Genomic DNA, 27,185 nt, shown 5'->3' with positions numbered 1-27,185 from the left:
AGGGATAAGTACCCAGATGTGGGACTGCCTCTATTTTTTTTTTTAATATCTTGAGGGAATTCCATACCATTCTACATTCTGGCTGCATTGTTTTATATCCTCACCAACAGTGCAAGGGCTCCTTCTCCCATCTTCACCAACACCTATTTTTTGTCTTTTTTATAATAGCCATCCCAATAGCTATGGGATAATATCTTATTGTGCTTTTGATTGCAATTTTCTCATGATAATTGATGTCCATTATCTTTTCATATACCTAGGGGCCATTTGTCTTTTTTATTTTTTTAAATGTATATTCAGGAATCTTGCATGTTGTTTGATTGGGCTGTTTATGTTTTTCTACTGAGATGGAGAGCCTTATATAGTTTGAATATTTACCCCTTGTCAAGCGTGTGGGTTGCCAATTTTTCTCCTATTCCATGGGTTGCCTTTACATTCTATTGTTTCTTGTGTGGAATCTTTTTAGTTCGCTAGAATACTATTTCTTTATTTTCTTCTTGTTGCTTGAAGCACTTTTCTATATTTTCTTGTAGGAATTTTTAGCTTTCAGAACTCAGAACATTTTAAATTGATTTTTGTGTATGGGGAGAGAAAAAGAGTCTGATTTTCCTCTTCTGCATGTGAATATCCAGTTTTGCCAACACCATTTGTTGAAGCAACTATCTTTTTCCCGGTGTGAGCCCCGGGCACCCTTCTCAGCAAGCAGCTGACTGTACTATTTTCTGGATGTTCTACTCTGTTACATTGATCTATGTCTGTCTCTATGCCAATACCATACTGTTTTGTTTGTTTGGTTGCTTGTTTGTTTTATGGGTCTGGGGATGGAACCCAGGGGCATTCAACCTCTGAGCTATATCCCCTGCCCTATATTTTGAAATATATTTCCTTTATTTTGAAACAGGGTCTCACTAAGTTGTGGAGGGCCTCACTAAGTAGCCGAGGCTGTCTGCGAACCATGATCCTCAGATCTCAGCTTCCCGAATGCTGGGATTACAAGCATGCACCACCACGCCCGGCTCCATACTGTTTTAATTACTGTACCTTTGTAAAATATTTTGAAATCAGGATGTATAATGCCTTCAGCTGTGTTCTTTTTTCTCAGGTTTGTTTGACTATTCAAGGTCCTTGATGGTTCCATATGAACTTTAGGATTCTTTTTTCTATTTCTGTAAAAACAAAAAACAAAAAAAAAACCCTGCCATCGGGAGTGTGAGAGGTATTTCACTGGGACTATGGATCACTTTTAACAGTATCAAAGTCTTCCACTCAGGGACACAGAATGTTTTTCTGCTTATTGATTTTATCTTTAATTTCTTTTATCAGTGTTTTGTAGTTTTCAGTATAGAAATGTTTTACATATTTATTTAAGTTTATTTCTATGTATTTTATTTTGTTTTATTTTATTTTTGTGGTACTAAATATTGAACCCAAAGACATTCTGCCTCTGAGCTATATTCCCAGTCCAATTTTTTATTCTTTATTTTAAAACAGGGTCTCACTAAGTTGCAAAGGGCCTCAGTAAGTAGCTGAGGCTGTCCAGGAATCTGCAATCCTCTTGTCTCGGCCTTTCAGATACTGGGATTGCAAGTATGTGCCACCACACCGGCTGTATTTTATTTTGATGCTATTATAAATGAGATTATTTTCTTAATTATCTTTCTATTTAGTTTGTTAGTATATAGAAACACAACTTTTTTTTTTTTTTTTTTTTTTTTTTTGGTGGTGGTACTGGGGATGGAACCCAGGAGCCTTCTACCTCTGGGCTACACTCTTAGATCTATTTTATATTTTATTGGAAACAGGGTCTCTTAAGCCAGCTGAAGCTGGCTTCGAACCTGTGCAATCCTCCTGTCTCAGCCTCCCAAGCACAGGGATTACAAGCGTGCACCACCATGTCCGGTGAAACACAACTTATTTTTATGTTGATTTTCATTCTTACAATTTTATTGAAATTTTTATTAGTTCTAAGAGTATTTTTTGGCATATTGAGGGATTTCTGTAATGTAACATCATGCCATTAGATAATTTTACCTTATTTATTTGGATGCCTTTCATTTTTTTATGCATAATTGCCCTGGCTAGAACTTACAGTAGTACTATGTAAACTTACTGTAGTACTATGTTGAGGAGAAGTGGCAAGAGTGGACATCCATGTCGTCTTCCCATTTTTAGATGAGAATCCACTGAGTACACTTATATGTGGGATTTTCACCTATAGTTTTTGTTGAGAAAATTTCTTTCTAGCTTTTTGACAGTTTTGTTTTTAATCAGGAAAGATGCTGAATTTTGCCAAATACTTTCTCTGTGGTTATTGACATGATCATGTGGATTTTCTTCCTCCTCCTGTTAAGAAGGTGGTACTTAACCTTAGATGACCTTTAGGATCATCTGGAAAGCTTTAAAAATACAAATATCTGGGCCCCACTAAAGGCCAATTAAATTAAAATCTCCAGGGGTGGAGCCTTGCCAGCAGCAATTTTATAAGAGCTCTTTAAATAATTTTAATATACATCCAGGGTTAGCAGCACTTTTTTACTGAAAAGATAATTGTGAAAAGATGAGGCTCATCTCCAGCTCCCTGAGAGTTTATACTGGGATAAGGAAGAAAGGCAGAAATTTTCTAACCTACATATTCTTTTTGTTAAAATTCTTCAAGGTTTTATGAAATGGTCTTGTCTGTCATGAGGTAGGAAAAGTCTGGGTGCCTGAATGTCAAAATATAGTGCTGATACCCCAAGTTCTGCTGTGAGCTGCAGGGAGAACTTTTCTGGTGAATAGTTGTCCAGTGTTAGGCAAGATCAACATTTCCCAACAAGGTAAATGTACTAAGTGGTTCCTGAGAGTTATCTTTCATTCCATTTTCTAACAATGATCCTTGGAGTTTCCAGGTTGTTAGTGATCAACCAGGTTAAGACCTCAGCTGTTCTTGGGTGGTCTATGCCAACTCTCTGAGATTCCCCTCCCTTCAAAATCCTTAAACTTCTCACCCAGCTAGTTGAGTTTAACTTTCTACCTTTAATTAAGCATCCATGCAATGAGCACTTCCCCCCATCCAGCCCCAAAAGAAAAAGCTTCCTAATGCTACTCTAATTCTATTATTTCATCTCTTTCGGCTTGATTTGTAGAAAGCAGAAAAGAGGGGTTATCTAATTGTTTTTGCTTGGTTTTAATCAGAGAAAGAAGGAACGAGGATTGGTTGAGAAAAGCATAGACTTAGAACATTGCTGAATATTCAAAGAAAAAAGAGGAATATCAGCACAGACACAGAGAATATTGCTGATTGTCAAGAGAAAAAAGGGGAATATCAGAATCTCATATATTGGGGAATGGATGTTTCACCTGAGGTAAAGAATGGCTAAAGAACACCATAGAAAATAGCTATGCACAATGTCAGAATCATGTATGACCATTAGAAGCCATAACTACACATACCAACCTCAAGTAGCTACAAAGCCTGTTCCTAGCTTTAGGCTGAGGACAGGGATCCCAGTCAGGAAAGGATCCTTTCTTGGTGATAGCCATATATTGTGGGGGCCAGATCTCCTAACCATGAGTTTCTACATTGTAGATTACCCCTTTTATTTATTTATTTTTTATCAAACTGCTGATTTTGAGTCTTGGACTAGATTTTAGCTTCTCTTGGGTTCAGTTTGCTCATCTCTGAAGTCCAGTGGGCAGTACGTGGAACAAAACAGAAATTCAGTAAATGTTTGTTGAGTGAGTTGAAGGTGCCCTAAAATTGAAATGTGTGACCTTGAAAAAGAGACACTTTCGTGTCCAACTATGCAGTCAAAGCCTGTTTTGCCGCTAGATAGGAAGCAATACAAAAGCTGCTCTTAATATAAATGTTATTAAAGAAAAATGTGATTTTCCAGACCCCATTTTGCAGTGGACATCTGGGTGACATAGAAAGACTAGAGAACTTTTGTCTCCAGCCAAGATAATTCATAAATTCCCAACTCAAGGGTTGTATCGGGTGAGGCTGTTGGAGTCCTAGAGTTTCATAATATACATTTTCCTCATAGGGAAGATGGAAAAGTTGGACTTGATGTTACTAAAACACATTTGTTTTTATTCTCATTCTCTGCCTCTTTTGGCTACTGAGCAAATACAAGATCATTTGCAAACCTCATGGCGTGTGTATATGTATTAGAAAGCACGTGTCCTTCCTGCTAGCTCAAGCCAAGGGCACCAGTCGCTTGGTCTCTAATCTTTCAGAGGAAGCAAATGCATCAGGGACAAACACAACCTAGAGTAAATGCAGGAAGATAAACATATCCCTCGAAAGGAGCCAGACGCTTCTTCCCTTTGGAAGCCATTTAGTTTCATTTCAAATTTTTCATCTCCAGCTTATTCTAAACAGATTTTAATCAGGGTTCAGAATGAGAACAAGTACGAGCCTGAAAGTTCTTTGTGGCCTGAAATTATCTTGACAGCATTTCCTCCTGTTGTATTTCTTCCCTCTTCCTGTAGCCATAGAGATGCCCATAGAGTGCTAACAGTATGCCAGGCACCTTGCTAGGCACTGCAGCTCAGAAATCAAGCATGTGAACTATGGGGGAGAAAAGCAAATCAAGGGACTGAGGGTTGCTAAAAATGTAAAGATGCCTGGGTGACTATAGAGATGTGTCTTAGTCTTTTGAAATGCTGGGCTCTTAGCCAAGCTTGGTGATACAAGCCTATAATCCCAGTACTCAGGAGGCTGCAACAGGAGGATAACAGGTTTGAAGCCAGCTTTTGCAATTTAGAGCCTCAGCAATTTAGTGAGATTCTATTTCATACAAAAATAAAATAAAAAATTTAAAGAGTGTGGTGGTGCCAGGCACACACCTGTAATGCCAGTATTTGGGGGTTGAGACTAGAGCATTTCAGGTTTGAGACCAGCCTCAGCTATTTAGTAAAAGCTTGTTTAAAAAAAATAGTGCTGGGGGTGTAAATCAGAGGTAGAATGCTCCCCAGGTTTAATTCCTAGAACAAAAAAAAAAAAAAAAAAAGAAAAGAAAAAGCAAGAGGGAGGGAGAGAGGAAGGAAGGAAGGATAATCAAAGCAGAGCTAGGCTCTTGGCTGCCTCTGTGCCTCCTGTCCTGACAACCCTCCATCTGCAGCGCTCCTCCCTGCACCCTCAGTGTTGTTTGCAGCCCCTCAGCTTCACTGGGTTGTTTATAAGACCTTTTGTTTGCACTCTTAAGTCACCTCTACATAGTCTGGCTATTATAATTATCTGTATGATTCTCTCCTCACTAGTCTATTGGTGCTCTGGTGACAGATTAGTTCTTGCTTTCTTTTCTGTCTTCCCACCTTGGACATACTCAGTTGATACTGGATAAATTTACCGAGCTGCATGTAGGGCAAGAAACGTACTTTAAGTACTTTGGGAAGCAGGAGCAGGAAGAGTAGGCTGATTCTAGAATATTCCTTTTTTCCATTCACAATCTTGGGACTCCTGTGGCCCATAGAGAACACCCCACCTAAGACTCTCCAGTGGAAGTTATTTTTTCTCAATTCTCTCTCTCTCTCAAATTTTTTTCTGTCTTTAATATGGACATCTTGCCTTTCTGTTGTTGACTCAGCGATAGGCTGTTGTGTGTTCTCTCATTAATGAGGATTTGTGCCAACTACATTATGATTTTGATAAGACTCAAGGGACATCATCATTTTTGTATCTTTGACAATGCCTTGCTTGATACTGGCTTACACTGGATGTTCAATCAATGTGTGAAGTGACTGTAAACAGAAAGCATTTTTGTATAAAGTTTGCCAACCAGGAAGTGCTGCCCGGGGGTGATCATTTTCATGGTGGGAGCGCTCATTGTATACTGTTTCATTCGATGTTGGTAGATATTGTATGTTGTTTCATTGCTGGTAGAGCTGTGCTCAGAGCATTGTTTGGCTTTATTAGAAGCCTAGCATAATCATTTTAGTTGACGAGGTCATGGTTCTTGCTTTTTCCTTTTATTTTTTTAACTACATGAGCCGACTCCTCATTTTCATAACCCCAGTCTGTATTTTTGAATACTTAATCCTTTGTTGTTACATGTCTTTCTTTGAAGAAGAAGCAGAGATATGTAAAATCATACTTGTTTGTAAAAAAAAAAAATGGCAGTGATTTTTCTAGTTGTAATTTAGAACATACCAAACACTCATAATAGCAAATAAACCAATCTGAAACTCATAGGAAAAATTCCAAATTGCAGTCTATAAGATTCCCATGTGGGTAAAATTGTAATTTAACAGCTTTGCAGCCTCCTAACTATTGCTTAAGAATCCGTGGAAGGTCAAGACAGGCACAGCTCTGCACGTCTATAACCCTCGTTACACAAGAGGCAAAAAAAGGAAGATTGAAAGTTTGAGGCCAGCTTGGGCAACTTAGCTAGACTTTGAAACAAAACATAAATGAAAGTTTGGGGGATGTAACTCAGTGGCAAAACATTTGCCTAGTTTGCATGAAGCTTTAGTTTCAATCTCCAGCACCACACACACACACACACACACACACACACACACACACACACACACATCTGTGAAAGGCTAAATAACCTTTCTTAATTACTTCTTGTTAAAAGGCGATCAAATTACTAGAGGAGATGTTACCTTAGGGTATTTTCCCTGAACCTACATAATGTTCCTGTATATTGACTTCAGTCTCCATATTGTTCAGTAACTCTCTCTGTTATCCAGAAATAAGGGCCTTCAAGTTGGCAATGCATTCAGGATGCTTTGGTAGAAATTTTCATAGAACAAACATGTTGAAATATAAAACTGAGATCACAAAAATGTTATCTATACCAAAGAAATGCTCTTAAGTCTAGTCCACAATTGATGACTGTCTTTTCATCCAGACCTCCACCATCCCCTGGTGAACTTGAAGGCGAACTCTTCTCTTGGCTCATTAGGCAACGTCGGAACCTCTGGCAGGTTGCGAGGAGTTGCTGTGACCCTGGGCAGTATCTGTTCCCAGCCAACTCGCCTCTGACGGATGAGGCCTGGCAGCACGCCGTCTTGTTTGTTGTATTATTACAGCAGAAAGCAGTCTCAAAAGCTCCATTTATCAGGTTGTCACAACAGTTTGGCTTGTATATCTATCTATTCAGAAAAAAAAAATAAATCTCCCCCTTAGCCCTAATCTGTTTGAGCCACATGAGGTATCACATGCAGAAGAAGCAGTGGAAAACAAACGGACATCCTGCAGGGGACTCAGGGACCTTTCAGCCCAGTGCTGAAGAGGAAGAGGTGCTCTCCTGTGCTTGGGAGAGTCCTGAAGCACCAGGGACCTCTGTCTCCTCGTGTTTCAAAGCTACTTTTCCACTGATGGTTGTTTGTGTTGAGGATGCATTATTTCTACAATTTGAGTGCCTTTGTCTAATGAAGACTATTGGTGCTCCAGTGGGGATTGGGACAGGCTTAAGTTTATCTACAAGGAAGGGAAAAATTATCTTAACTATTTACGATCCAGTTTTTCATAGGCAGGTGTTACCAGGTTGCACATTATTTGTTATAGCGATCTTTGTAAGCAGACTTGTTATTTATGTGAGGTAGGTGGTTGCCTGTAAGTACGTAGTAGAGTAGGTGAGGCAGGCTCAAGCTCATCTTCCAGAGTAAATGGTTTAATGGTTGTTAAAAACATTTAAGGACTGTTAAGCATTCTGATAAATTAATATTAGCAATGAATTCTTACTAGAGGTTCATATTAGAACATTTCCAGTTATTTAAAGATATATAGTATATATAGTATATATATATACATATGAATGTGGAACAATTCAAGCATGGGTGTCACTAGATATTTTTAAAGACAGTGCTGAATTAATTCCTCTTTGTGGTACCAAGCTCCCCCTACATAATGTGTCCACAAATCAAGGTCCATTTTGTTTTATTTAAGACACTGTAAATTAGAATGTACTCTTGACTATCTTAAATAGTAAATAGTAAATTATAGAGCATTAAGAAATTACATTTTAAGCACAAGAGTGAAACAGAGGTTAAGGGAAAGATTAGTGGGATTGATGGAAGCCACAGGGATGGCATGTCACAGGGCTCCTCTTATTCTTCCATGCTAGGTAAGACTGCAGCCAACCATCCATCATGCACAGACTTCAGTTCTAGCCCCAGGTTTTCAGCATCCACCTTGAACCATAGATTAGGACATCGAGTATCTGAGAATAGCTTAACACACAGGATCTAACTGGTTCTGTGGCTTCCTTTTTAATGGTTATATTGATTGGTATCAAGTGGTGTTGCCTGAATGAATCTTAAAATAATGTGCCAATGGTAAAAGAAAAGAAGCCAATGGTACCCTTGCAGGAGGTTCTCTTAGGTGTTCTCAGAATTTGTTATTCCTCCTGAGGTTTTGTAAAAGCCCTCCCACAGCTGGGCATGGTGGCGCTTGCTTGTAATCCCAAAATTTGAGAGGCTGAGACAGGAGGATTGCATAGGTTCAAAGCCAGCCTCAGCTATATACTTAGTGAGGCGGCTTTCAGCAACTTAGACATTGTTTCCAAATAAAATATAAAATAGGTCTGGGAGTGTAGACCAGAGGTAGAAGGCCTCTGGTTTCTATTCCCAATACCACAAAAGCTCCCCCCACCCTGCCCAATGCAAAGAATGGTTGCTGGCTCCTCAAGGAGGCAAGCCCCTGCTGTCTAGCTGCAGTGAGTCCTGAAATGCTCATTTGAAGTGGAGAGATGCAGCAGTGCTCCCCGCCATGAGATACATCCCCGCCTTGCCTATGAATCTTGTCTGGTCCAATCCCTGTTCATTCTGGGTCTCACGGTTTAGGTGGCCCAGCAACCCTCTGGTTTGAATTGCTGATGTGGTTTTATGTCTGTTCTCTTAAAAAGAGCTCATAGTTCTCTTCTGGAAGACTGAAAGAAGAGAGACATGAAAGCAAATGGACTGTCCTGATTAAATATTCTTGGCCTGTAGATCATAATGGAAAGGCAGGTGGTAATCAGTGAAATAAAGTAAGCTGTTCCTCCTTACCTACAATCTTGGGTTTTGGGGAAGTAATAAAGACTGAGTTTCATGAGCCTAAAACAAATGCAGTTACCCTTAAGGACTGTGAAGTCTTTAATACAGTTACCAGATTTTCTTAAAACTATTCATTAACACCAGGCATGATTACAATGTTACCAGAAGGATCTGTTTGCTTAGAAAGATGAGAAAAAAAAATTAATGTAAAAGAGAGAAATTGAATACACTTCTATCTCTTAAAGACTTAGCAGAAGAGGAAAAGAAAGGAGAGGCCAACAGATTGCTAGAACCTAGAAAAAGAGTCTTAATTTTCTATAGCAAGATTACAAAATTAGGATCATTGAAGCTAAAGTAGTATAGAACTTTTAAGAATTAGAAGAGTCTAAATGGCTTATGTGTTAATGAGAGAAAAAGTATGCCTTAAATCTATACTAATCTCATTTTAGAGAAATTAGAGTTGTAATAATTAATAAATAATAACTTCTGAGTGAGATAATTGTCATTCTTTGAGAGAATAAATGAGTCCAAATTAATAAGTGACTGGCTAGGAATAAAATACTTTTAAAAAATAGAAAATAAATAAGGAACTGCCTGGGCAAGTTCAGATTGGAATATATTCCAATACTTAAAACTTGTTCTTTAAGATTTGAGCCATTTTCTGAGTCTATAACTGATACAGGACTTAACCCACTAAACACTGTCTCATAACGATTTTATAGTTTACACTGAGAGGATACAATGATTTAGACTGGATGTTATCAGCACTTTAACTTTTCTTGGAAACCAGTTTAGATTGAAATTTGTAATGTTTGTTTTCATCTCTAGAGGTAAATTTTAATTTGTTTAAATATGAAGGAACCCACTCATCTGTTTTATATTAGCAAACTTAAAAAAAAGGAAAGAGAAAGAGAAATATTTTGTCCAGCTTAAGTCTCAGATGAGGCATTTGTGCCCAGATAAATGTGTCAGATGAAGAAATTCACACTTGATAGGAATTAATCCTTATGGTGGAATAGTCACTTTGCTGCTTATATAAAATTTATGCTAAAATTTAACAAATTTGACCTTTAATGCATTTCTCTGCACTGATATTCATCCACATTGCATCTTACTGGTGAGTGTTACTCTTGGAAATATGCCAGTGTGTCTCTAGATATGCTTTACTGGAAGTGGATTTACCAGAATTGAGAATCAGATGATAAATGGGTATAGTATCAATAAGATGCAGTTAAGCCCCAGGCAACCTCCCTGCTCAGCTTCCCAGATATTTATTCTATTGTTAGCATATTACTTGTCTTGAGCACATCTTGTTCCCTTTTTTTATTGTTTTATGTGCTTTGGAGTAAGTCAACCTGTAACTCAAAATCCCTGGTGTTCTTCTTTCTACATATGCAACTGTAAGCCTCCTCAGTGTTCTTCACCTCAGTCTCTTCATCTATTAGAATGGGAATAGTAAAAACCTTGCAGAGCTGTTGGAAAATGAGAGGTAATATACTGACACTGGGCCAGAGACTTGTAGCAGGCACTGGATATAGAGTAGACCTAGTATTCTATTATTACCCACAATTCAATAATGTTTTTCTATAATGATCACCTAACCACACCGAAGCATTACCATTTTACTATCATATTTCATCAATTAAATAATCTCAAAAAGTAATACAATGTAGTAAAGAAAGTCAATTTAGAGACATAAGTTGTTTCCATATCTATAGCAGGTACCAGAAAATGGCAGGATATTCTAAGAAATGTTTTTGCTTTGCTTTGATTTATTTTTTTCTTTTTCCTGAATAAATTTAATCCGTATTTAAATCAGTCTTTTACATTTTATGCTCCATCTCCATTTTCCAAGGATGCTTGTAAAATCTGTGTAGGTATTTATGGTTTAAAATGTCTGGGAAAATTTATTGAAACTTTTCTTCTTTCTTTTGCTTTATTTTGAGCTGATAGCTCTATAATGGCATGCTGGCATTTGAGCAGAGCTTCTGTGGTTGTCTCAGTTGGCAAGTTCTTTATGCACTGCTATTCTATATCCTTTTCAGATGAGGAAGCTAAGACTCTGCTTGGGTAGAAGTAGAAGGGCAATTGCTGTAACCTTGATCTTCAGACTCCTAATTCAAATCATTTCCATTCTTTTATTCATAAATATGCATTTAGGAAAAGGAAATATTGGAAAAATAAAGGAAAACATAAAGTATTGTTATCTCTATGGCTAGTACCAGAGTTTATATTTTTAAAGAAGTTAACATTATAATGTTACTATTTTAAAACCTTTAATGTTTATCCTTTGCTTATTATAAAGTTTAAAATTAGAAAGAAATACTCTCTCTACTACAATTTGCCACATAAACCCAAAATTCCAAATGTATAGAACTGTTCAAAAATTTACCAAAATACAAAATCTTTTCTTACAGTTTTTTTTCCTCCATAAATTCTTAGCCACTTTTTGGTTGCTATCAGTTTTATATTTATTATGCACCTAGTTAATATATCAAATGCTTACATGATTCTTATTATGTCCGAGGCACTGTATTAAGTAATTCACAATTATTAATTGACTTAGTGCTCATAATAATATCAGGACATAAGTAATATTATTCCATTTTGCAGATGAAAAAAAGTGAGGTATAGGAACTGAAGTATAGTGTCCACTAGCAATTTCAAAATTGAAAAGCTAATCACATTAAAAAAAAATACCCACGTCCATACAGCATGCTACCGAAGGCTTTCCAGTTGTAGAATTCATTACCCTGTATATTTGTCCTCATCTGGAGCCTGACTCTCATATTTTCAGACTCAGAAACTCAATAATTTTTTAGCAATAACACCAAGAACTGATCCTTCTTTTGGGGATGAATTACAATGACTTGGCCCATAATAATTAATGCTTCTAATTAGGATGCCAGGTCATTTATGTACAACAGGAAAACAGTTGTCCATCACATGTATCAGAATACTAAAATCAGCACGACCAGCAATCTCTACCTCTTGCAGTCATGAAAATCCAGATCATTCTTGGCAAATGGCTTATTCAACATGGCATAATATTGAGGGACATTCTTCATGTGAACTGAATATTTGTTGGTATTAGCTAGGTTCATATGAGTCATCAATTATCGAGATAGTAAAACACCCTTGTCAACGGGACATGAAAGGCATTGCTGGGCTGAGCACTGACAACCATGCATCTCCATCAGTTCTCTTTTTAATATGATACTAATGCCTGACCAGCCATTCTTAAATTTATACTAATTTTAATGCATATGAAGAGAGTATCCATTTAAACAAAGTCTTTAGGCCTAAAATAGCCCTGTATAATTGTGTTTGGGGATGACATTTTCTTTGGGTTAACATTCTGGACACCTACCACAATTATATTTTATAGACTGAATTATATGATTAATTTTCTTATTAGAAAAGACCAACATGCATTAATTATTTTTGGCATTCTCTAAGGTAAGTTTTTATCCAGCATATAACAGGAGCTCTGTGGATGTTTGTTGAGGGAAAGAATGAATTAAAACATTGTGACTATGGGCATAAGCTCTGAAGCTAATGGCCCAATTTTAAATCTCAGTCTTCTAGCGGAATAATTGTGTGATTTGGATAAGATTCATTACCTAAGCTTACATTTTCTCATTGTAAAATGGATATAATGATAGTCTTCTATTTCTTAGGATTTTGAAGATGATTGAATTAAATTAATACATATAGTAAACTTAAAACTCATACCTGAAACTCCATAACTATTAGCTACTCATATAGTCAAGCTCTCAGATCTCCACAGTATAACTTTGCTCTTTTTTTAAACAGTGTGCCTTCGTTTGAAAAAAGAAGAGTACTATTCTTCATGAATTGTCATCATTGAATGTTTTACAAAAAAATCACTTGTTTTTGTTCACAAGTATTCAGTAAAATGGAAACTCCCATGTATTGCTGGTGGGAGTATGCAGTGGTACAACCTTTATGGAATGCAATTTGGCAATATTTTTCAAGAGCCTTACAAAACTTTATTCCCTTTAGTTTGGCAATTACCCCTCTAGAAATTTATCAATTTTAAAGATATAGTCAGAAACTTGGATAAAACATAATGTATAGAAGGTTTATTATGGTCTCATACCTCAAACCCTATGGCAATTATTTAAATGAAAACTAATGTAATATTGATTATATACATTATACCATTTGATGAAATATTATGTAATTCTCAATATAATGTGAGAAAATACTTCCAGAAAAATTTAAGTGGGGAGATAAAACAGGTTACAAAATTGTATAAGTGATATGATTTCCTCCAATTTGGAAAGGAATAAATAAATCAAAATAATAGTGATTATCTTCAGATGAGGCAATTCCAGAGGATTTTTTTCCTTTTTAATATGTCTTTTTCATAACCTCTACAATGCACAAATAGTTTTAATAAAAATAATCATTTAAGAATTACACATTTTCATATCCTTAGCAGACATGTCGAATATTAAGGCCATTGTTTTAGATCTGCTGAACTTAATTTTTAATAGCAGCACCTCTAAGAATCTACTCTAAAAAGTTTAACTCTTCCACTAGTATTGAGAGAACATTCTTTTAAAACAAGAAAATAGATCACAATTTGAGTCTTCCATAGGTAGTAATAAGATTTCTTTTTCTTTTTATTACCTAGGAGCTGTGAAGGAAGAAATATTCGATATAGAACATGCAGTAATGTGGTAAGTGTGATGATTTTTCACTGTAATTATGTATTTTAAGAATTATGGAAAGTTTTAGGTTTTATGTATCCTGAGCAGGAAACTAATCAATTAGTATTTCACCAGGAGTTATATATCTCATAGTATTCTGATTACATAGCCATATTTAATGGTCTTCAATATAAACTTAATCATTTGAACAGATTGAAACTAACTAGACTGTTTCAAAATAAGGACTGTGCATTTCCTCTCTGCTTTCTGTCTTTTCACATCTAGGTCTCATGAGAAATGAGTAAGAGGGATGATAAAAGGGAATTAGTGTATCATGAAATAAATATTAGTTAATCAAATTCAGATTTGACAAACTCATTCATTTGTTCAACAAATATTATTCAGTGCCAACTATGTGTGAGGCACTACGCTAATGCAGGGATAAGTAACATGTGGCCATGTCTCAAAACATCTGTAATATAGTAAGGGGTGTAGAGTGAAGATAGAAGTGCACATAACCACGTTCCAGGGCAAAATATGACAAATGCTGTTACAAAGGGATGATACTGTTTTTGTATTGAAACACAAAATATTTAAGGGGTCTTAAAGGGGAAGGTGACTTGAGATAAAGCTTGGAGGCTACGGCTGGCCATAGGAGGTTCGAGGGGATAAAAATCCAAATGGAAGGGTCTTACGGGCAACTTTGGGAGCAAAAAATATGTAAGGTGTGTTCTGCACACTACACAAGAGGCACACAACCCATGCAAGAAAAGATTTGAAAGCTTCTTTAAGGTTACACCATGAAGAGTTTTGGATGTCAGCCTCCCAAGTTCATATTAGTTCAATGAGTAGTGGGAGCCCCTCAAAGTTTTGGAAAGAGAGTGTGATGTAGAGTGCTACTTTTAGAAGGTTAATTCTGTAGTGATTGGGATGGAACCCAGGCCCTCATCCAAGTGAGGCAAGTGCCCTACTATTCAGTTACATTTCCAGCCTTTTTAATGTCTTATTTACAACAGAATCTTACTAGGTTGCCCACATTAGTCTCAAGCGTATGATCCTCCTGCCTTAGTCTCCCAAGTCTTGTGGATTACAGGGCTAAACCCCCAGTATTACAAAACAACAAGAAGAAGAAAGCTCTCCAGAAACTGCTTATAACTTCCTTTCTATCATTTTGAGCATTTTCAAAGACTCTGACCTAATATTACTTACAAACCATGGCATTTCATCAGCCAGGTCTTTACAGCTTGTAGAATCAAATCAACACTGAATTTTTTATGAGAATCCAGAGCCTTCACATAATTTGAAGATTTTTTTTCCTGGAGTTTGGCCATGACAGAAGCAACAGTGCCAAAAAAACAAACAAAAAAAATCTCCTAAGAAAGAAGCTTTTCATAGTCACATTCCAATTTTCAAACTCAGAAGTACAGGACCATTCAGATAAATATTCTCATTTGGATATTTGGAAAAACTTGAAAGTCTCTTAGCTATGCCCTCAGGGTCACCCCTTACTAGTCAACTTCCTGGGACACTTCCGAACAACATTGTCTCCTAAGACTCGACCTCTTTTCCTTTTCTTTTTTAGATTTTCTTCATATGACATATTTTAGTGTTCTTACTTCCTATGACAATCTTAAGAATAAAATACATCTCCCCACTTTTTCAATTTTTCTGGGTTTCCTGAAAACTCAGCTCACACACTTCTAAAAGTTTATTGCTAGTCCCTCTACAGATAGAATACGTCAGTAGAAGAAAGTCAGGTTCCCATAATGTTTGCCCAGTTCTTAGTCTTGAGTTTTCCTCTATTTCTAGCTGGATCAGAAAACTATTTTCATTTCTAAAGACATAGTTCATCTAATTTTCCCAACTTACAATTCCCTTTTCTTTTCTAAGGAAGCAGTATGGTCCTCTGTCTATGGAAGGAAAGACCGAGGAAGCTATTGAGATAAATAGTAGGTTTGGTTTATCTAGCAAACCCATCATGCAAGTCACTTGGGTCTCAGAGACTTCAATTAAGTGATTCCAAAAGGCCCCAGAAAGGTCTTCATATATTATTTTTTCATGTTCACTCAAACTAAACCTCAAATCGGAATACTTTGAGCTGGATATTTTAAATAACCTTTCAAAGTATCTAGAAAACTGTTTCATTTCTTCTTTAAGTTTCACATGATTTGGCATTTAGGAGACAGTGACCATAATTTGCAGTATATTGGGCCAAGGGGCTTGTGGTAACTACTTCTATTCTCAGGTTCTTTACTAAAAGATTATATTGCTTCACTGCAACATTTGACTCTTCTTGAAACAAAAAATGAAAAATTTATGCAGGAAGAGAATTGTTCTCAGCTCTGGATGCACTGGTAAACAATACCTAGTTCACCGGAAGCTTTTATTTGAATAAAGGAAAACAAATTATAAACATGCAAACAAATGATTTTTTTTCCTTATTTGGTGCTAAGGATTGAACCCAAAAGGCATTCTACCTCTCAGCTATACTTCCAGACCAATTTTAGTTTTCTTTGGAAATAGTATCTTGCTAAGTTGCTGAGAAGCTTTCCAAGTTTCTGAGGTTGGCTTTGAACCTGTGATCCTCTTGTCTTGCCTCCCAAGGACTAGGATTATAGGTGCGTGTCACCATGCCTGGTTCAAACAAATGATTTAAAAGAATAAATATTGAGTATTGATTAGTGCTATGCAGATAATGAAGGTATTGGTGGCCACTTCAGATTGGATAATCAGGGAAGTACACACTTGAACAGTGACAAAGCTATGGTGGGAGAGGCCAGCTCTGTGATTATCCACAAACAACCTAAGTAGAAGACACCAAAAGAGGCAAGGTCAGAATGAGTGTTACATCTCCAAAGAATAAAGACAGTGTATCTACAGTCCACTAGGGACCTTTGCTAAGTAAGGAAATAATATTGGAAGCTAAGACAAAACCAAAGGTTAGAAGCAGGTAGATCATGCAGGATATTATAATGTGTATTTAGGTTATATTGTAAGTACAAAAAAAGCCAATGGAGAATTTCAAGTAAGGCAGCAAAGAATTGGACTCGTGGTTTAGAGAGACAAGTTTAGCTGCAAATTACTCTGCAGAATGGATAGGAATTAGGGGTGGAAGTAGAAATGCCAACCTGGAGACTACTGTAAGTGTAGAGGTGAAGCTAAGCGTGGTGGCTCACGCTTATAATTCCAACATTTGAAAGGCTGAGATGGGAGGATTGCATTTCATGGACAGCCTCAGCTACTTAGTGAGGTCCTTTGCAACTCAGTAAAATCCCATTTCAAAATAAAGAATAGGAGCCGGGCGTGATGGCACACGCTTGTAATCCCCGTGCTTGGGAGGCGGAGACAGGAGGATCGTGCAGGTTCGAAGCAAGCTGCTCTGGTATAAGAGATCCTGTTTCCAAATTTTTTTTAAAAGTATAAAAATAGGACTGGGAGTGTAGCCTGGAGGTAGAAGGGTTTCCAGGAACCCCAGTACCACAAAAAAAATTTTTTTAAAGGAAAATAGGACTTGGGGCATAGCTCAGAGGTAGAATGCCCCTGGTTTCAATCAGCACTAATGGTTGCTTAGGTTAGAGTGACACTAGGGGGACAATTTGGAATATATATATATATTTGTTGTTGTTGTTGTTTTGTTTTTGTTTGGTGGTACTGAGGGTAGAACCCAGAGGCTTTCTACCACCGGGCTATACTCCCAGACCTATTTTATATTATTTGGAATCAGGGTCTCACTAAGTTGCTGAGAGCCTCACTAAGTAGCTGAGGCTGGCTGCAAACCAGTGCCATCCTCCTGTCTCAGCTTCCCAAGTGCAAGGATTACAAACATGCGCCACCAAGCCTGGCTCAAATTTCAAATATATTTTGAAGATGGAATGTTTTTTCCTAAATCACATTGCTTCCTCCTCAATTTGATACAATCCACTTTGATGGTCTCCAGAATTATTGGTATGAAATGTCTTATGTGCAGCTATGGCCCAAGAGAATAGCACGATCCTAGCAAGTTTATAACTGTCTTTGGACCTCAGCTTTACAATAAGAGGGTTAAACCGAATCACCTTAAAGTTCCCTCCCACTCTGACATTCTACAGTTCTAATACATATTTGGGCTATACTGAATTTGTGCTGGAGCCAGCTGGCCAAAGTACAGGTTCCAAAGAGAGGCGTGAGTATGAATAATTCAACTCTTAAGAATTTTATTCCAAGAATTTTTAAATTCTAACGTGGGGGTCCGCCAGCCTACTATCTCTACTGGCCGACCCCTGCTCCTGGATCAATATTTCCTACTGGCTGCCGACTGTTCCTTGGTCAATATTCTCTATTGGGCCAACTATGGGTTTATTTCTCTAGAGGTATTTATACAGTTACAGGTCAATCAATATCCTCATTCTATCACATCAGAATACAATAAAGACCAATCCAAAGCACATACATTACAGGTAGGTTAATCAGTAACCTCATGCAATCACCACCTGATCTTCTCCCAGACCTTTTACTTTGAACTTTCCATGACCCCAAACCTTGTTGACTCTGGGTGAAGGACAGTCAGCTGAATCAGAAATATTCTTTTAGGGGAAAGCCTAAATGGCTTCCCACAAATTTGCACTTGGATACAGATGAATGAAGACACGTAGGTGACTGACAGCAAGAGACTAGAGTCTGAGTGGCGAAAGCCAACATGGACAGGGTTCTATTCCTGCTACATACCTTGACCGTCCATCTCACTCAGTGATTCTTATTTTTGAGGCTGTGAAAAGTCATGGCACTCATAGAGTTGTTCACGTGGTTATTAATGGTGGGCAGAAGGTAAATTCCCACTTGGCCCAACATCCATTTTCCTCATACGTCTGTGGAAAACAGAAAGTCAGCAATGTTTGCTGATATATGTCAAGGGTCAAATAGTAATATATGGAAGGAGTAACATTGCTATAGGTCTCCCTCTCATCATAATTTGGAAAAAAAAACAGTTGGAACAACATACACAACACTGACCTATCCCTGTAGTCTATACAGATGCCATATTAAATAATAACTGTAAGAGTCAGTCTATATACTGGGCCATTTTTAGAGCCACGAGGTTGCTCTAAGACAGGAAACAGGTTAACTTTCTTAACATCTAATCCCCATTCTACTAGCTGAAATTAAGCTATGATGTTACCTTTCAGGCATGTTTCTTGGCTTGCTCACTTACTCATTCTTTTGTTTATTCATTTTTGGCCAATATTATTGAGTATCCAACTCTGATTCTGCACTAGAAATGTTAGAGGTTCCAGCTATCAATAAAAATAGAAGCTACCTGTTGTTGAGGAAATCAGACTCTAGTAGAAAAGATATATCCACAAGCACATGTTAAGTAAAGTGTGATTCACTGTGCTAAGAAGTTACTGCAGGACCACCTCTGATTCTGTCACCAGTGTACACCCAAGGCTTAGTGTTAAGTGTGACTTCCCCAGGCTTCTCAAACTTAAATGGAAGCAGAGATCCCAGCAAACTGACCTGTCTCAGAGCATTTCACATATTCAAGGAAAATACAGCAATACTTGATATCTATTATACAAACTACTACTAGACAGTACTGTATTCTTTTCTATGTCTCATCTTCTCAAAATTGAACTTGCTTTGATAAAAAAGCAAAAACTGCAAGCTAATCAACATGGGATTGGAAACTGTGACAATGTCCAATCTGATTTCAGGTTTGGAAGTTGTGCAGCACCAAGCAGGTGTACACATCCCTTTAATAAGTAAAGATGGTTACTCATGAATGAAATAAGGCATATTTTTTCTTTCCAATTAGATCTGCTGTTTTTTCAAATGGATACTAAGTTGTTAGAACATGAGTACTTATGAAGTTGTTTGGACTTATATACTTCATAAATGGAACTGGCAGGTATTCTTTTAGGCAAAGAATACATACAAAAAGATCACCAAAAATCAGTGGTGCTGTAAAACAAAGTTTGAAAACCTCTGGTGCTAACACATGATAGACATTCAACACATAAAATGAGTGAATGGCATCTTCAAATAACACATAGGTGCTATTTGAGCTGAGCCTTGAAATACAAGATGGATCTTGTTTTCAAGCTACTGTGAGATAAAGAATGTTTTGAATAGAATCCTAGGGAAATCCATGTTACGGCACTTTTTCTAGAGACAGGAATATGATTATGACAAATATAAGATCTCTGTTCTCATGAAGCTGAGATTCTAATGGAGAAGACAGATGATGAAATAAATAAAAAACTAATTTAATATACTAAAAATTATGAATAAATAAAGCAGGCTGATGTGACAGTGACTGGGAGACCTCCGTGCATGGTGTGATTAGGAAATCTCTCTGTGGTGTTCTGGTGGGGTTAGTGAGTATGAAGAGTTAGGCACAAAGGGGCCCCATTTGCTTTAGGCCCTGGCATGTCATTTTATGGGTGCTGTACAAGGTATACTGTGGGGAAAGGTGAGATAATTACCTGAGCTAAAGAGTCAGAATTCACCCCCAAACATCACTGCATACAGGAGTTCATAGACTCTCACTCAGGGCGAGGGTTTTGCTTGGAAGAACAGAAGGCTGACAGAAGAGTGGGTGTCTCCAGCTACCACTTCTGTCTGCTTCTCCTCTCCTAGGCCCAAAGCTCGCCAATCTCAGACCAAATGTATAAAGGTAGTCAAGGGATTTCTCAACTCCAAGCAGAAAAATCTCTTAAGTAGGGAAGAAATTGTGGGTCAATGAATATTAGATTCTTTCTAATAAATGTCCCCCATCCCCACCTGCTGGAGGGGCTCCCAAGGCACCTTTGCCATCCTTGCTAATCCCCCTGCTGCTGACTTGTTCTCTCAACACTGGACCGAAGAAGTGTGCATCTCACCAGATTCAGTCCCAGATCACTCCTTATAGTCCCGTCCAGCTGAAAAACAGGGGCTGTCCTTATACTGTGATTTTCACCATTTGCATCTGCTAGAACATGTGTACTTTGCATGTGGGCAGTGTCAGAGGCTATCAAGGTTGATGAGTGGGAGGAGGAGGAGAGTGTCTTCAAGGACTTAGGCTTCACTTTCTAATCCCATGAACAAGTAGAACAGAAAGCAGAAAAGGCACGGCATTTTCTGAGGCTAGGGCCTGCCACTTACTGGTTATGTGCTTTGGAATGAGTTTATTCACCTTCTTCAACTTCAGTTTCCTTCCCTTACAAATACCTTTCTTAACCAGGTATCCTAGCATATATCTGTAATTCCAGTACTTGAGAGGCTGAGACAGGAGGATCATAGGTCCAAGGCCAGTCTCAACAACTTAGTGAAGCCCTCTACAACTTAGTGAAACTATTTCAAAAATTTTAAAAATAAAATAGGGTTGGCAGTATAGCTCAGAAGTAGAATGCCCCTGGGTTCAAGCCCCAGTGCCCCCCCCCGACACCTTTCTTATATCTTATGTACAAACAAAGAAGATAAGTGCAATGCTTATGGTAATTTAAAAATGAAACAAATGGAGGGGGCCTAATTAGATTTATCATATGTCGGTATCGCAGAACACAGTATAAACATTAAAACGAACAAGAGAATAAGGTGGCTCTAGAATTTCTTCCAAGTTATCTTGCTAAATATTAAAAAAAAATCAAGTTGTGCAGCTTTTACATCTCAGTTTTTAGAAATCCCTAAACCGTAGTAAGTATGGGTGGGTGACTCAGCCACAAGATTTTTTTATTTTTATTTTTTGGTGGTACTGGGGTTCCTGGAAACCCTCCTACCCCCAGGCTACACTCCCAGACCTATTTTATACTTTTTTTTAAAATTTGGAAACAGGATCTCTTAAGCCAGCGCACATCTGGCTCCAAACCTGCGGGATCCTCCTGTCTCCTCCTCCCAAGCCGTGGGGATTACAAGCGTGCGCCACCATGCCCGGCTCAGCCACAAGATCTTAAAGGACACACATCCAAGTGGTCATCATGAATACCTAATACAGGGCAGGAGGGACCATGAATGAGGGGACTTTTTTCATTTCTTCCTTGTACAATTAGTGTGTTTTTAACTGTTTATAGCAGAATGTGTATTCCTGTATTTGTAGTGTAGTTTTAAAACTAAAGTGTTGAAAAAGTAGATTGGAAGAAAGGATTTTAAAAATTATTCAATGACTTTTATATATGTTTTTAAAACACTGAAAGGGTTCAAAGTCATGGGTTTTTCTGAGGAGTATAAGAGTAAACATCTAGAGATGTACACTCAGCAGGGCCCCTGCCTCAGTGATACTATCTCTTCTGTTCCTTACTACTTGTTATGGACTGAACTGTGTCCTCCCAGTAAGGGTTGCAGTTCTAACCCCCGGTAGCTCAGAATGTGGCTTTATTTGGAGACAGGGAATTAGTAGAGATAATTAAGTTAGAACAAGGACATTCAGTTGGGCTCTAGCAGAATATGACTGTTGGTGTTATCAGAAAATGAGGTGAGGATACACATAGGAAAAGAGAAGGCCAGATGAAGAGACTAAGAGAAGGCAGCCATCCTCTAGACAAGGAGAGAGGGTTCAGAAGAAACCAGTACTGTGGCCCCTTCATCTTGGACTTCCAGCCTCCAAAACTATATAAAAAGCAAGCCTCACTACTTAACCCCGCCTCCAACCCCAGTCCGTGGCACTTAGCTGTGGCAGCACTAGCAAAGGAATACGCTAAAAGTGTTCAGCTTCCTCTTCTCTTCTGACAAAGTGCTCTTTCTGGAAGACTGCATTCTTTTCATAAGTGAAAATTTGATCACTTTGAAATGCTGAAGATTAGCCTTACTATGTGGCATCATGGGGAACTTAGGATTCTTTTGCTGAATCAAAAGTTGCAGGTATTGTGGAACAAGAATATCGGGCCTCATCCCTGGCTGAATCACGAACTTACAGAGCCCCTTCCTTTGGAGGGACCATAGAAAAATGGACTTTTCATACCATACCCGCTTCTAGGGCTGGGTAGTTAGGTCTTTGGCTGCTGTAGTGGTTGGCTATTCTTGGCCAGACAAGTATGTGGTTGGAATTGCTGTAAAGCCTCAGAATTGTATCCCAGGAGACCAATCAATATCTCCCATAAGAAGTCTAACTCACCACAAAACTGGGACAAATGCAGAATAGTGACTAAACTAGCCGTATGACTCTGTGGTCCATGCGTATGTGTGTTTCTTCTTTTTGGCATTAGAAAGACTTCCTGTAGCTGGGAGAAAAGAATGTTCTTTAGGGAAAAATTTTTCAAAAACATCCTAATTTTCTGGATATGGCCCATAGTTTTTTTTTTTTAATCATTATTTATGACAAAATTATATAACAAAGAAAGACAATCAGCAAAGAGAAATGATGAGTGGCTTTTGTTTCTCTGAAGACAGAGCCCCTGTCCAATCTATGATAGCATCAATATTAAATAAGCTTTGAGCATCTTGCAAATAAATTAGCCCTTCAGTGTACACACACTGCATGCCATGGGGACAACTGGAGGCTGATTTTGGTTTGAAACATATCGTTTCTTTTTCACTAGTTAAACATGAGCATTTAGAATAATGGTTGAAATAGTCACAGCAATTACTCTGGGGGGGAAAAAAGCCTCGTATTTTATGACTAACTGTTTTATCATTTGTGGCATAAAGAAATAAACATGTTTTAATGATTCACAGATTCCCTCATTTGGAGATCTGGTGGTTATAGATCTCTGCAGTGCTTGCTGCCAGGATGCTAGCCAAGTGTATTGGGTGCCCCCCACCCGTAGAAGGCTGGACCTTCTGCTTTTGGTCTTCAGCCTTTTCCTGCCTGCTGCACATGTTTCTTTTCTTTCTTAATGCTTTTTCTTACATGTCTTTATTGGACTCCCCCTAATTCTCTCTACTTTTCCTTTCTCCTTAATGTGTTCTCAATTTTTTATCCTTTGTTTCAACCCTTCAGTCTCCTGGGAGGGGCCTGATATGAACAGTACTTAGTGGACAGAGTATAAGCTGGGGAGTTCTGTTACCTTCCAACTCTGTGGTTTGGGCAAACACTTTAACTTCTCGTAGCCTCAGTTTCCTCAATCAGAAAAGAAAATCATAGTAATACTCTCTTTAAAGTATTTCTTTACAAGAATTGGTGCAATAATGAAAATACATTTGAGATGCTCAATAAATTTTGGTTCTTTCTTCTGCATTACCTTGACAAAGATAAGTGGCAGTCTTATAAGAGATAGAGAGCAGTGAAACAGAAGCCCAGAGTACCCCATGAGCATTAGCATTAATTAAAATTAAATATTTCTTCCAGAAGTGCTAAATTTCCTAGCTACAAACAACTTCATTCCTGTCGGTACTGTTGCTGTAACAGGGTAATACAAAGAGCCCCAAATCCTTAGAGAAAGTATAAAAGAGAACATACTAATGGTTCTAGTAGAAAAGAGAAAGTAGAAAAGAGAACATATGGATGATTTCTGCTCGATTGCATTCTTTGGTGTATCACACACACACACACACACATTGATCATACTTGTTGTTGTTTTTTTCTAAGCTAACATCATCCCGTATATGCATCAAAGGGAGTATTAGCAATAGTTGAAAATGGCATTTGATTTTATGAACTGGTGCTGATTGAGAAGTCAAAGAACTTGACATAACAGCCATGTTGTCTTCATGTGGGTTGATAGCTAATGCCAAGCATCCACTTCCCTAAGGTTTTTGTATGAACAGGAATGCCTCTATGGTCAACCCAAACTGTGTTTCATTTAATTTTGCCATGATCAGTTGCCGTATTGAGACACTCTAAGGTGAATATACAGCCAGAAGCCTAGCAGGTATGTCTCTTATCATTAATGATACCACTCTGATTTAATGAATCTTTGGAGAAAATAAAAAATCTTCATCAGTTAAAGTTTCAGCTGATGAAGAAAAATGAAGGATAAATTAATCATTTTCTAGGAAGTTAGGATATATTAAATGGAGAAAAGCTGATATGGGCTCCATCTCCTAGCCAGTTCCATGACTTTGAGCAAACAGCTTTAGCATCTTTGTGACACAATCTTCCTTATTGAAAGTTACTAAGACCAATCATGTATGTCAATCATGCATGATCTTGGAAAAGTCATAGATTCATAGAATATTAGAATTAGAGGAGAGCTAGTATACTTTTTGAGTATTTGCCATGTCCTAACTATGGTGCCTCATGACTTTTCACCCCTGAACTCACTTAGTTATCACAATATCCTTGAAAAAATTAGTGTAATCTTAATTTTATCAATAAAGAAATTTAAAAATTTAGAAATAAATAATTCACAGCTAAAATTTTTGGTCCTGCCAAATTTATAAATAGTAAACTTCATGCTCCTTTCACCACAACACAACAGGGAATATAGATAATTTTAACTCTCATTTACCAAATTAAAAAAAAAAAACTTGAGATAGAAAAAGGTTAAAGGTTAAGCATTTTATAAAACAAATGCTTTTCTAAAGAAGAAAGCTTTTTTTGTTTCCATAACTAAATAACTGACAAGAACAACTTATAGAATGAAAGCTTTATTTTTGGCTCACAGTTTCAGAGAATTCGGTCCAAAGTTAGCTGGTTCCAAGACAGACACATCATGGTAGTGGAGCATGGTAAGGGAAAGTTTCTCAGCTTATGGTGCCAGAAAGCAGACAGAAAGCAGGAGGCCAAGAACAAGGTAAACCCTTCCAGGTAACAACTCTAGTGACCAACTTGCCCAAACAAAGTCCAACTTTCTCACTGTCCATTCATCAATCAGCAGATTAACCCACTGATGAACTCAAAGCCCTCAGATCAAATCATTGCCTACAAGCCCCATCTCTGAACCTTGCTGCATTGGAGACAATGCTTTTAACACATGAGCTTTTGGGAGACAGTCCAGATCAAACCATAACAGAGATATTCAAATAACTTTTCTGTAGTGATTCTAGTTCTGCAAGGCCAGGGGTATATGAACAGCAGAGAATTTTAAGTGTGCAAATAAAATACCACAGAAAAAACAAATCCAAGAATATCTTGCTGAAAACTCACAAAGTTCCCTCCCTTTTGAGCCTGCCTGCCCGTCAAAAGGTTATGAATTTATTAAGTCAGCACCCCTCAGAATCTACTTTCCCAAGTCCTAGTTCATGAATTTCCTAAGATGTATGCCAGCCTCTAGTGAACCAGATACATGCTTCAAGCGGGATTTTGACAGTGATTTAGAAAGAAATTACTACTGTAGTTCATCCCTTGGCAGAGCGCCCTGTAGAATGAGACCAAACAAGCTGCCAGGCATAGGTTGCTAACAGGCAAATACTTGCCTATGCTCAGCCCCATTTCCATGAGCCTAGAAATGATAACCAGCATCAAATCTTTTGATTAACACCAAGATGTGTTGAAACTCAAACAACAGAAGTACTTAGGGTTTTCCTTCTGAGAGATCATGCAATGCATCTTTGTGCTGAGTACTCTGAGCTGGAGTCATTGTTTAATTAATTAACTAGCTCTTGTACTGTAGTATAATTCTAGGAATCTTGTCCTTCATATGTTTTCCTTTGCACTTTAAACGTATTCTCCTCCTTTTGGGGGGTTTTGAAATTTAAAGCGGTTTTCTTTGAGGTTTGGCTATATTATCCTCTATAATCTTGCTATGAGCAGCAGCTATTATGGCTCTTGGAAAGTAAGTTTCCAGTGCTGTTTAGAGCTTTGAATGAAATATGGTCATCACAGAGAGGAGTAAAGAAGCATTGTTAGGTTCCTTTTCATTAGAATTATCCAAATAGACTTTAGAACTAACTCTTCAACATTCTCATCCTATACCATAATAGCTTCCTTTTCTCGAACAGTATATTCATTATAGAAGAATTCCTTCATTTCCCAAAGAGAGGGTTTTAAATGATATATGCGTGTATTTCTTACTGTGTCCACTTACAACTTTTCTTTTTTCTTTTTCTTCCTTTAAAATGTTTCTATGAGTTATTTATATGGAATTGTTATAGATATTGCAAATAATTTAGATTAACCTCTCAATACTTATAGGACTATAGTATAAAAACTAATTTCCAAACTGCCTTCTGTATAGCCACTATGACACCAAGCCTAGTAGATACACCATATTATTTCACCTAGACCAATATCCTGTGTACTGTGTCAGATTTCTTTAGGGAAGAAAATATTTTGCAATAACAATAAGAAGAGAATTTGAATTTTTTTCTTTATGCTAGCCCTCCAATAAGTTTTCCAGCTTCCACATAATCTTGTCAAGGGAAGAAAACTCCCTGTCTTAGGCATTTTTGTACAAATATAATGACCAAGAAGGTGTTTCTTAACAATGAATTTATGTGTTCTTTCATATTCATTTTTGAATTCACGTCAGTTGAATTCAATTGAACTGAATTTTGTTGACCATTTGCAAGGCATTGTCCTAGGAGAAAATGAAAATACAAAAAGTTGTATGTCGGGCGCAGTGACGACTCTTACACGATCTTCCTCAAGCAGTTTTATTATCCCAGGTTCTTGTACAGTTCCCGTAAATCTTCTTCCCGTAAATCTTCTTCATCTTCACCCGTAGATCCTCCCGTAGATTTCCTCCCCCCAGAAATCTTCCCCTTATA

At 37.6% G+C, this 27,185-nt stretch overlaps 1 protein-coding gene across 1 annotated transcript in view; it reads left to right on the top strand.

The window, feature by feature from the left end:
* The window catches only part of ADAMTSL1 (ADAMTS like 1), a gene marked incomplete at both ends in the record, with an annotated part of 419,367 nt that overhangs the window by 41,874 nt on the left and 350,308 nt on the right, over window positions 1-27,185 (top strand). The window contains one exon of the mRNA XM_080708549.1: window positions 13,631-13,676. Within this exon, the coding sequence (XP_080564675.1) occupies window positions 13,631-13,676 (46 nt within the window). The remainder of the gene's footprint in view (window positions 1-13,630; window positions 13,677-27,185) is intronic.

This window comes from Muscardinus avellanarius, assembly GCF_963383645.1.
Source record: "Muscardinus avellanarius genome assembly, chromosome: 13".
Classification (NCBI taxonomy): domain Eukaryota; kingdom Metazoa; phylum Chordata; class Mammalia; order Rodentia; family Gliridae; genus Muscardinus; species Muscardinus avellanarius.
Note: the sequence above shows the minus strand (reverse complement) of the source record. Positions and strands in the feature narration are given on the sequence as shown.